Source organism: Condylura cristata, unplaced genomic scaffold (assembly GCF_000260355.1).
Source record: "Condylura cristata isolate star-nosed mole 26May11 unplaced genomic scaffold, ConCri1.0 scaffold00021, whole genome shotgun sequence".
NCBI lineage: Eukaryota > Metazoa > Chordata > Mammalia > Eulipotyphla > Talpidae > Condylura > Condylura cristata.
Genome location: NW_004567122.1, coordinates 23,334,065 through 23,346,245, shown reverse-complemented (window position 1 = coordinate 23,346,245; position 12,181 = coordinate 23,334,065). Strand labels below are relative to the sequence as shown.

Genomic DNA, 12,181 nt, shown 5'->3' with positions numbered 1-12,181 from the left:
AAGATTTGGAATTCCCAACCTATTTAATAATCTTTTTTTTGGGTCCTAGTTGGCATGGCATTCTGCTGTGTGTCTGTCCCAGCAGAAACATAACCTACAAATAGGACAGCTGAGATACATGGAGCTTGTTCATTCCCTGAGAGTGAGTGGGAAAACTGACTGGTCATGAAGATGGTCGAGCATCTCTGGCATAGTCAGCCAGCCATCAGCTTCTGATGAGACCTCATCAAGTGGGAGGCTGAGGAATTCCTGAAGAGGAAGAGAAGACAGAGGGAGGCCAGGAGTGGCCAGGGCATGGAGGAAAGATGGAAGAGACACTGCTGGGGAGAGGACAGGAGACAGTTCTGAAAGCAGGGGTTGTTCCTGTCCTCTTTTGCCCTAACTGCAATTTCCACAATGGTTTTCCTAAGGAATATTCTGTTCATGCCTCTTGACAGCCTCACATTAGCATTACTTACACTGTGGGCTGAGAGAAACTAGGTGTTTGTCCCTACAGATATGTGTGAGAGGACCAAATGTTTTCAAAGGTTACTTGAAAGATCCTGACAGGACAAAAGAGGCCCTGGACAGCGACGGCTGGCTTCACACTGGAGACATTGGGAAATGGTTGCCGGTGCGTATGTTTGGGACAACAGAACGCTGAGCATTTTGGTGATGGGAAGGTGTGTATTCTGATTCACTCCGGAGATGGGGCTTTCTCCATATACTCTGATTATCATTCAGGAACACCTCTTTAAGGATTGGGAAGTTCTTCCTTACCTTGCCCTCATCAAGCTTCCTTCTCCATCCTCCTGATGAAAGTTATAGGGATCTTTGTGGGAGGGTAGAGCTGGAATTTGAGACTCATTCCCTAATCCTAATGGTTTCAATGAAGAGAATCTGACAGTGCTGTGGAATCCAGCGGGTGGAGTGCAGGGAGCAGGGGGTGTCCATAACTCTAAGGAATCTGAAAAAGGCTCTGGCACTTCTTTTCTCTGGAACTTTGAGCTGAGAGGTGGTCATGAGCAGAGGGTAAAGCTTGGAGCTGGGCAGGGGCCTGGCCAGGTTCTTTTGACTCTTCCAGAAGTTACTCTTGGGATCTTGAGCAAGGCCTGTCCCTCACAGGGGCTCCGCATTGGCTCATTTGTAGACTGAGAGCAAGGCTACATGATTTTCTTTGGCTATGACCCCCAACTCTTAGTCTAAACCTTTTATTATACTGCATTCTGTTACTTGTGAAACAGGAATAATAGCATTGCTTGCCACTATGGTTACTGTTGTCAGGAATAAAGGAAACGATACCTGTAAAACACTGGGCAAAATGCCTTTCACTCCAAAGCTGCTTAAATGAAAGCTATGACCAGATAAAGCCTCTGTCACTGAAACAGAGAATCCCTGCCTGATGCAGCCACCCAGGAAACTCTGGGAAGTTGCTATAGTTCTGGTTGGATGCTCTGAGATGTTGAGTTTATCAGGTATGTGAATAATGTTGAGCCTTCTAGGAGTTCTCTTGGCCTGTTTTGCTCCTGCTGGGATATGTGTGCTTTCCTTTGAGAAACTCTTTATTTGTACAGCAGACAGATATACCCCTGGCACATGCCTGGGTCAGGGACTCTGCCAGGGGTTGGAGGGAGATGCAGCTGTATTGTAATGCTCAACATGAACTGAAGACCACGCTCCCTAGGGAGTGGCAGGGGAGGAGGACAGGGTGCTACGGGATCCGCATCTCGGATTATGAGGCATGTTCCAAGGAGAGAGGAGACAATGGGAAGGACAGTCAGGGCAGGAGCAACAGCATGTGTTGAGTAGAGAGATGCTTCAGGTGTGAGGCAGGCAAATCCAGGTGGGGGCCACAGGTGTGGAGGAGGGAGGCCGAAGCTGCAGCAGGGGCCCTGGGTGTCAACAGAGGGTGAATTTCTCCATTAGCTAACGAAATTTATGCTTGGGGGCCTTCGCTTGCATAGGTCCCTTCCAAGGCACTGCACTTCCTTTTATATTAATTTTTTTGAAGTGAGCCTTCAACATTTAAAAAAAAAAAAAAAACAACTTGAAGCTCCCTACCCCCAAAAGCTTGGATCTACTAGTGATTCTTGGTAAGTCAGATAAAATCACCCACCTTGGAGGGCGTTGTGAGCAGCGAGTAAAAACTAATTCCTGTAAAGCACCTAGTATTTTGCTTAAACTCAAAGCACAAGACAGTAGTGAGCAATCTGTGGGAGTCAATTTTTTAAAGTATTTTGAAATAATATTAGTTAAGTCAAGTTTTAAAAGGTTAAGCCAATGAAGAGATGTCAGTGGAGATGATGCAGTATTCAAAGGATGATCCAGAGGGTAGAGACCCACCTAATCACCTTAGAAACTCAAAAAAGGTCCAGGAGAGTCAGGGAGGTGAATGGGGTCCTGCAGGCCAGAGGCAGATGTATTTACTGCTGAAGGGGTGATCTGTCTGCTGCAAAGGCCTGGAAAGATGAGGACCCCTAATGCTAACTGGCTCATCAGGTAGGCGCGCTTGGGCCTTGGGGCCAGACACTGTGCTGTGTACCTGGGGAATGAAGAGGCTGCTCTTGGGGAGTGGAGGCAGTGCTGGGCGAGAAGCCTAGGCCTGGTTTAAAGGAGTGAATCTGTCATGCTGGTGAAAAGGGGGACAGCTGGAGCAAGGGCATAGCTGAGAGGTGAGTCCTGATGAAATCTATTTCCTGGCACAAGGGTGCCTGGGGTTGGAAGGGTTCATGTGAACAGCAAAGCTGATGAGAACAGAAGTGGGCACTCAGGGCTCAGGAGAACTTGGGAACCATCAGCCAGCCGTGTGCAGTGGTTCTCTCCAGTTGTACAGTAGCACCAGCAGAACAGATATATAGAGAAGCAGATCTAGAAGGGTTTTCAGGATGAGCCAGGGCAGGGGTAAGGGGCTGTGGCACCAAGAATGAGGGGTTCAGGTTCAGGAATGCCATCTGTTTATGAAGCTATTTGTCCAACTCCACAGGCAGGAACTCTTAAAATTATTGATCGGAAAAAGCACATATTTAAACTTGCTCAGGGAGAATATGTTGCACCTGAGAAGATTGAGAACATCTACATTCGAAGTGATCCAGTGGCACAAGTCTATGTCCACGGGGACAGCTTGAAGGTAAGTCCCCTCTGCCTCAGCTCTCCCACTCTGAAAAATCTAGAGTTACCTTGGAACAATTTCCTATGTATTTGATATTTGATTAAAGTGGTAAACTTTTTAGCAGTTGATTCCAATCAGCTAGTATTCTCCAATGTATATTATTAGATCATGAGAAAAAAATCCCTTTTAAAAGATGAAATCTCGACTGTTTATATTTTAGTAAATGGCTCTGAGGTGATTAAGTTCTTGAGATAATAGCAATAGACATTCCCACTACTTTAAATGTGTGCTCTACTTACTTCAAAGGGAAATTTTGAGGTAAGGTGCTAAAGCAAGATACAGGATATTTGCTGTTTTGAAATATCTAAATGAACTTTATAGCTAATTAGAGTTTTGCAAATAATGATACTGAAGGTATATAATTAGGATTAAATTATATGGAGAGGAGTTACAGTCTGCTTTCAATGTATTTTAGCTTTGAAGTCAGAAATATCACTATGAATAATTTCTATGTTGCCACTAGGTTTAACCAGATATTGTTAAAGATTTTTTTTAAGATTTATTTATTGATGCATACCGAACTGGGGTACAGGCCAGAGACGGGGGGGGGGCGAGAGGATTCACCGGGGGGGGGGGGGAGTAGAACAGGCAGATTAACGAAGTACACTGCTGAGGGGAGCAGCGGGCAAGGGAGCAGAGAGGAGAGGTCTGCCACACTATGTAGATCACCTCAGGGGGCCAGGGATCAAACTGGAACTGAAGCAACTGGGAGGGCCCTTGTTAAAGATTTTAAAGAAAGTGTGACAAAAGATTAAAATGGATGAATGAAATTAAAACTTAAATCTTCGTGAATGAAAATCCTATTAATAAAACAATTTCTTAATGGTCTGGAAATTTTGAAAAACATATTTTGCTTCAGGGATTTGTTTGATTGGCATCCAAAACTGTTCATTTAGGATTCGCATGAGAATAAGAGATACATATAGGACTAACTTTACTGATTGTATTTAAACTTTTACCTTTTGTTTTTCTTGCCAATTTAGAGCAATAGGTTAGAGAATAAAACAGTCAAGATTGTGAAATATATTGGTGGAAATGTTTCATAACTGAAGCATATTCTTATTTTTAGAAGAGTGGAGTCTGAGAATACCAAGAAAAAAATTTTTTAGATTTATTTATTTATGCATACAGAACTGGGGTACAAGCCAGAGGTGTAGGGGCGGTGAGAGGATTCACTAGAGACAGAGTGGGGAGCAGAACAGGCAGATTGTTGAAGTACACTGCTGAGGGGAGCAACAGGCAAGACAGGAGAGGCCTGCTGCACCATGTGGATCACCTTGGGGCCAGGGATCGAACTCACATTGAAGCAACTATGACTAGCTTGCAGTGCTGCACCCTAACCCGTTGCACCACCAGGGAGGGCCCCAAGAAATTATTTTTAATAATGTATCACAAATAACCACTTTGAAAGCTTTTGTCATGACCGTGTTTTCCTTTGGTGAATTTTCTAGGCCTTTTTAGTGGGCATTGTTGTGCCTGACCCTGAAGTCATGCCCAGCTGGGCCCAGAAGAGAGGAATTGAAGGGGTATATGCAGAACTCTGCACAAGTAAGGTCGGTACTTTGGGGCTATTTCCTAAAAGGCTGTTGGAATTTTTATGCTACTGTATAATTTGAGGGCGGAAAAGCAGTATGCCCATGAAATTTGGACATGCAGGGGAATTGCTAACATTATTTTGTGAATGGTGGAATCCTCAACTTGAGGTTTTGCTTTTTGGAGTTATTGAAGGAACTGGTACTACTTTAAATTTGACAAATCATTGAATTTTAGAGCCAGGAGACATCAGCAAAAACTTGCCCCATTGTTTTAAAGTTTGGAGGAGAATTCTGAGAGGGAGGTGACTAGTCCAAGGTCATTCAGCAGGTTAGCAGCAATCTAGATGAGCTTAGTTAGGCTTTTCACCTACTGACCAAAATGTAAACTCTTTTCAAAATGTAAAGTAGCTTTTGCTTTTACTGGGCTTTGAGAAAGTCATGGAATTGAAAGAGTAACAGTTCTTCCTGCTTAAGCATTAGCTACTACAGCTTCCAGAAACATTCCCTTGGCATGCATAGAGTACTGTGGAGGAGCATAGCCATTGTCTGGCACAGTATCAGCCCTCTCCAGTCACGTGGACCTTCTCTTCTCCCCAGTATGGACTCAAGCTCTCCCACTGGGTTCTGAGCCTTCCTGGAGTCACGGAGGGCCAGAGTCATCACACTGACCAGAGCACCACTTTTTAAAAATGCAAGTGCATTTGGTCATGCCTGGCCTTACTTGCCTGATGAGAGGCAGTGACTGGTGTGCTGTCCCAGAGTTTCAACTTCGGTGGGGAGGGGGCGCAGGGTAGAACCTGTTGGCATAATCACCAGTTGTACTTTACTCAAAATGCAATGTTTTTCTCTGCCTCCACTTTGAAATGTGTTGTTTGTTTGTTTGTTGTTTTCTTGTAATTTTATGTATATGGTTCAATTCAGGAGCTGAAGAAAATCATTTTGGAAGATATGGTGAGGTTAGGAAAAGAAAGTGGACTCCATTCTTTTGAACAGGTAACTATTACTTTTCTCCATACTTGTTATGGTCCTTTATGCAGTGATGGAAATTAAATTAAGCCCTGATAGCTCTGACCTACATTCCCTACCCATCCTGCCATGGCCTGCAGGCAGCCTGTGTACCAGTGGACCCCTGAAAGCCTGCTGCATACCAGCCTTCATCTTGAACTAAAATAGGTCGTATGTTGAGTGAGGCTGTCCTTCTCATCACCACAAATGCTCAAAAGCTGAAACATTATCCTAGCTGTCACTAGTAAATCATGTCTATGTGGTCTGTCTCTAAGCTGCCAGCAATACTTGAGTCCTGTCTTATTTTTATTTTTATGGAGACTGTGTTGGCTGGACAAGGTTATCATACTTGCGTGCTAGGATAGTGGAAGGACTGGACTCCCTTAGGCCATTGATGTGTCAGCCCATTGTGCCTTCTGCAAAGAGGAAGAAGCAAAGAATGTGTTGGGAGAGTCAGGGAAGTCCTCTAAAATTTTTGTTTTTGCAGGATTGGGGTTTCCACTGTAACTAAATTCATAAGTATATTTGGTCCTTCTTATACATAGGATTATATTGATACTTTTTAGTAAAAATGTTTAGAATTTCCCCAACAGAAAAATTTTAATATACTAATTTTAAAAATTCCCTTCTATTTAATTGTCTTTCATAAAATTTTGTTTTTCCAACTGGATTCCCTTAGAGATCTGCAAGGTTTATAAGAATTTTTGATTTTGTGTTCATTTTGATGATAACCTGAAAACATTTTTAAACATAAACTGCAACAGTAATTTTCAATTTAAAAAGTTTTGCATTGATCAAGACTTTGCTTGCCTAAGTTTTTTTGTTTTTTTTTTTTAAAGATTTGTTTATTTGTACATACAGAACTGGGGTATAGGCCAGAGGCTCAGGGGCGGTGAGAGGCTTCGCCAGAGACAGAGTGGGGAGCAGGACAGGCAGATCGACGAAGTACACTGCTGAGGGGAGCAGCAGGCGTGTCAGGAGAGGTCTGCCTCGCCTTGTGTTCACCTCTCGGGCAGGCGGGAATCGAACTCATGCGGAAGTGGCTTTAGCTTCTCAGTGCAGTGCTTTAACCCGCTGCGCCACCAGGGAGGTCCTTGCTTGTTTAAGTTTTAAACTGGAAATTAAAAAGTAGTTTCAGGGGCTGAGAGAAGTGTTTTTCTTTTGAAATAGATCTTTCCAGTGTTCCTTTGAAAAAGATGACTTTACCCTTATCTGTCAACCTGTTTAAGGGTAAATAAGGTCTGCGTAAATCAGTCTTTATTTTAAAAAATTATGAAATTCAATATGTTCAGGCAAGTTATATTTATCATTTTTTTCTTTTTTAATAAAAGTCACTTCTGGCATAATATTTACATTTCAGAGTTTGCTAGAACTACCGTCATTGCTTTTCCTTAATGGAGAGCTGTGTGACCGGGTCGTATGTGGTCATGTGCAGTGGGGGCCATACCTGGTGGGTCTGAGCCTATGTGTTGGTCTCAATGGTTAGCTCTAAGGACGCTGTTGTAAGCCAACTTCATTCCAGGGGACATCTTGCGCACTACCAAGGCCTGCGCGCCCCCTGCTGGTAGGGACTTGTGACCTCACCCAGGGCATGTGAGAAACATCTAGGTTCCTGTTCATAGAAAAAGACTACCAACGCTGCAGATTCTACTTGAAAGAGATTTTTAGTTTCGGTTTTAACTATTACTCTAGTTCAAGATTTAACAGAGAGGAGGCATAGTCTTGCCTTTCCATGTGCCTTAAGAGCATTTCTGCTCTAATAACCTGCTCTTGCCATGGTAACCTCAAGTACAGAGAAGTCATGTGGCATCCCAAATGCCCGAGTTTTATTGCCAAGGCTGTCATCTCTTCATTTTCTCTGTTCTCATTCTCCTCTTTGTTGGCAGGTAGTGTTCTACCCTTCCACAACACCCATCCCCAACCCTGCAAACTGCCTGTGTGTGCCCTCAGTTGACCACAGAGCAAAAACTAAACCCCATGCCTGAGGAGCATGCGTCCCAGAACACAACATAATTATGAGTGAATCCAAAATCTGTTGTCAGCTTGTTCTTCTCTCTTTTCCTCAAAAATGAATGATTGATTAAGGTTTAACACAAAGTTTTTAAACATAAAAAGATATATAAATCTAAGGTTTAAGTAATTCACTAAAAGTATTAGGGCTTCTAACTTAGTAGGCTGGGTTGATCCGCATTAAACTTTGAATTGGGAAAAAATAGCTAATATAATGTAATACTCAGAAGCAGACAGTGCCTAGAATTAGGCCAAGCATTATTAATTTATGGAGATCTTTGAAAGATATCTTTTAATGAATAGATAGAAAGCACTGGAAATAATATAAATTACAATAATGTAAATTGGCATTACCTCAAAATTTACATAGCTGTATTAATAATAAAAGTATGTAGTTAGCTGGAATGTATATGTGCATGCTTAATTATAATTTAACCATTTTTGATATTTATATGCCTTACTAGTTTGCATAGGCAATACAAAGTGGACTTTGACACTGATAGTTTTTTCAAATTCTGTTTAGTTAAAACCCTTACCAGAATCACTGTATTTCCTGACATTAAAATGCTTACCTAACTAATTTTTGTTAAAATCAGATATGAATTGGTTGAAATTAGCAAGCATTTCCCTAATTACAGTATTTTACTCTCTTAAATTTTTCACTGTGTTTATTACGTACAAGTAATACATGTTGCATTGAGTATTATCATTGGAAAACTTCAACTACTGTTTCTTCAAGAAGTTCTTTTTTTAATGAGTTGGCATACATTAATGCTTTTGTGTGTGTGTGTGTGTTATATAGTATTCAAATAAGTACTTAGATGTTACCATATTTCTAAATTTAAAAAATCAGAATCACTTTTCAGTGCTAATAGTTAACTAACATTAATCATCTCCTTCCTTCTTTCCTCAACCAAAAGTTTGCTTATTAAATTGAGAAAACAAGTTTCATGGTGTGTTAGGCATAAAGCAAGAATAAAGACGCTTCTTTTGCTCTATATTTTAATTTGGTTAAAAAAAAACACCTAATATCTGATGCTAATGCTGGTACATTATGTACTAGCTAACACATGCTAATATAGCTAATGTGCAAACAATACTTGGGGAAGAGGTTTCAGAAGCATTTCCAGCTTAACATGAATACTTGATCCTCTGCCTGCAAAAAATCTTTCTGCTTTTTTCCAGTTTTTCTGCTCAAGCAGAAACCTAGAGCAATTTTATTATTTATTTCTTTACCACTTAACCAAGCCAATTATAAATCCATTCTGCTCCCAAAATTGATTTCTGTCTTTGCTGTCAACTTTGTAGCTTGAATCACCACAGGTGATCTTGACAGGTCTTCCAACTCTCAATCTTACCTCTCTCCTGTTCATTCTGAATAAAGTAATCTTTCCAAAGGGCTATTCTGTCTCTGACTATTTAACAACTGATATGAAAGAATCATGTCTGTACTCCTCACCTCGACACTGATCCTTTCTAGTCCAAAGTCTGTTTAAATATGCTTCTCCCACACTATAATGCCCCAAATGTGCTTCAGCACATGTTGTCTCTGCCTTGATAACCTCCTATCCTCAGACTATTTAATAACCCCTCCCCCTCCCCCTTACTAGGGCCAAATAGCAGAGGCATCCTTAACCTTCAGAATTCAACTTGTGCCTCCTTTTTCAATGAATCCTGTCCAAAGCTGGGGTTTGTGGTATAAGCATAAATACATTTAGCTCTAATGGAAAACCTAATCTACAGTGTTTTAAAGACATGGAATGTGTTTTATTTTCACCCCATGAAGTCCAAAGACAGGCAGTTGAAGGCAGGTACAGGTCCTCAAAGACTTCTACTTATCGTTCCATGCTCTACTTTTAGTATATTTTTTTAACACCTCTTGGTGACAAGGTAGCTATGATAGTTTTAGGCATTGCCCATATTCAAAGGAGAAAGGAGAGTTTTCACTAAAAAGTGGAATGTCTCAACCTTTTATTAGAGAAGTGAACACTGTCCCTTCTCTCTAGCCAAAAATGGATGTCATGGTCAATCCCTAGCTGCAAGACCGACTGTGAAATAAGAAACAAGATTGTTTTGACTGACATAGACTGTTTTTACCCAAACTATTCTATTAGAATGGAAAGGCAGGGAAGGGTATTGGGAAAGCACCTGACTCTCTGCCAGTGTTTATCCCCATAGTATCAGCATCATACTGAAGCATCTCACATTAGGTTGTAAGTTCCATGGGACATTACCTTGTTCTGCTTTATATCTCTCCCTGGTGCCTGAACCAGTAGTTGCTCAATAAATAACAACTGCACAAAACAACAAGTGAATGCATATGCATATTCCACACATGTATTTTGAATGAACTTTTAAAAGTCTATCTTACAGCATTTCATCACCTTAATGATTTAGTGATATGGGTTTATTATCTTAACAAAGTCCTTGAATTTAGACCAAGTTGTCAATCAGGATGCAATTTCCTGTCGAGAGTGTCAGCTGAAGCTGACAGCATAAAATTCTCATAGAACTGACAGTGCTCTTTCAGCTGGAGCCTCCATGGGAGGAAACTGAACAGGCCTAAAGTGTGCCTGTCTCCCTGGACATCCACTTAGACTTGCCTGAGACTGTATAAACAGGACTGGTATCAGCCGTATGGAAGCAGGCAATGTAAATACTCATTCTTTCATTCTTGCTTCCATTCCTAATTTTCCTTAAAACAATTTTTGCATTTCTCTTAGCCTTATCTTTTCAAAATATGTATTCAGTCACACCCCCACTACCCTGTATTAAAAACCTCCAGTGCCTTTCCATTGTCTTCCAGCATCGGGTTTGAATTCCTCCATACACTGTCTCATCTACCACTTCAGTTATATCTCCCTGCCCTGCTAACTAAAACAAGAAGCCACTGAGATTTCCTTTGTCACACTTCGCCACTCTCATGCCCATGGCTTTCTTCCTGGAGCTGCCTTTGCTTAGAATTTCCTTCTCTACCCACCTCTCTCTTTGTTGACTCTTACTCATTCCTTAACAATCAGCTGCTTCGAGAAGTCTCCCCTGACTGCTCCTCACACCAGAACTGAGTTCAGTGCCCTTCACCCTGTTCATACAGAGTCTAATAGTTGCCCATTGTGTCTGCTCTAATGGAAGCTAATGTGCGCTCCCTGACGGAAGGGGCACTCATGAATCCTCTGTATCCGCACTCCCTGGAAAGCCACCAATGCATTCCTGTTGATGACTTATACAAAGGAGTGAAAGGGGAAAAGATAACTTCCTTTCATGTCAAATAGGCTAAAACGTTATTAGCATATTTTGATCTTAAATAGGCAGTGTTTTTATAGAAATATCTGCTCCCATATGCCTGTTTACTTTTATCGTGTATGCTATTAATACTGTGTTATATTCCTGATAAAGATGTATTCTGCATTTGGTTTTTAGGTTAAAGCCATTCATATCCACTCTGACATGTTCTCAGTTCAAAATGGCTTGCTGACACCAACACTAAAGGCTAAGAGACCTGAGCTGAGAGAGTACTTCAAAAAACAAATAGAAGAGCTTTACTCAATCTCCATGTGAAGTTCAAGGGAAGTTCTTCTCAGTGTAATGGACTGTGTAGCAATATTATAGTTATTCTTGAAAGTAATGACTCAGAATGACGCAGATGAAAATGAATAAGCACGTGACCTTATGACTGAGCCTTTTTCTGTCCCAAGAGGTCTTTAACAATATTTTCTCTATCATCACTGAGTATACTTTATTTTTATTAAAATGATATTGTAGTGAGCTGCTAAAAATATCGCAAATGGCAATGTAAAAATCAAGACTTTTCTCAAGAACTGTGTACCACTAAAAGTAATATATTCTCAATGTTCACAGAACTATTAAACATGAAGAAAAAATATAACTGATATACTGTACTTAATTATTTGTGGAATAGAAACCAGATACAGCAACTATCTAGGCAATGTGGACTACCTCATTCAATAACTGTCAAAGTCACAATTAAATTAAACTTAAAAAATTAAAATTAGGTCTACAAAATCATGCTAAAATGAAACATAACACACCTTCTGTATAACTTCAGAATCATTAAACAGTAAATCCTTAGCAATGTAAAAATTTTTTCTTTAATTTTTACTTTCACCCATGAAAGACTTAGATGTTCTTAAAACAAATTTTATGTGACATTTTACAAATATCTTTCAACACATTTTATCATTTATCAATCTCATTGAGATATTCAGGAACTACCTATAGAATAAAATGTAATGTATTTCAAGGATAGTATCTGTATATTTATGGACTTGTAACCACAATTAATTCTAAAAAGGATGCCTGTTGACTCTACAATGAATGGACCTTTGAGAAAGACCTGAGAGAAGAAACCCAGAATTATTTCTCATTTGGATCAAATTAATATACCTAAAATTCCTTGTTGGCTTTCTCCATTCTTCCATTGTCAGTATGTCCACACCAGGTTTGGGACACCCATATGGTTATA

General features: G+C 40.5%; 1 protein-coding gene across 2 annotated transcripts in view; it reads left to right on the top strand.

The window, feature by feature from the left end:
• The window catches only part of ACSL6 (acyl-CoA synthetase long-chain family member 6), a 54,816-nt gene extending 43,243 nt beyond the window's left edge, over nucleotides 1–11,573 (top strand). For both annotated transcript variants that reach the window (XM_012727914.1, XM_004686695.2), the window contains exons 17-21: nucleotides 497–613; nucleotides 2,963–3,106; nucleotides 4,600–4,701; nucleotides 5,605–5,676; nucleotides 11,119–11,573. In XM_012727914.1, coding sequence (XP_012583368.1) covers nucleotides 497–613; nucleotides 2,963–3,106; nucleotides 4,600–4,701; nucleotides 5,605–5,676; nucleotides 11,119–11,256 — 573 coding nt within the window. In that variant the 3' untranslated portion in view covers nucleotides 11,257–11,573. The remainder of the gene's footprint in view (nucleotides 1–496; nucleotides 614–2,962; nucleotides 3,107–4,599; nucleotides 4,702–5,604; nucleotides 5,677–11,118) is intronic.
• Nucleotides 11,574–12,181: the final 608 nt, after the last annotated feature.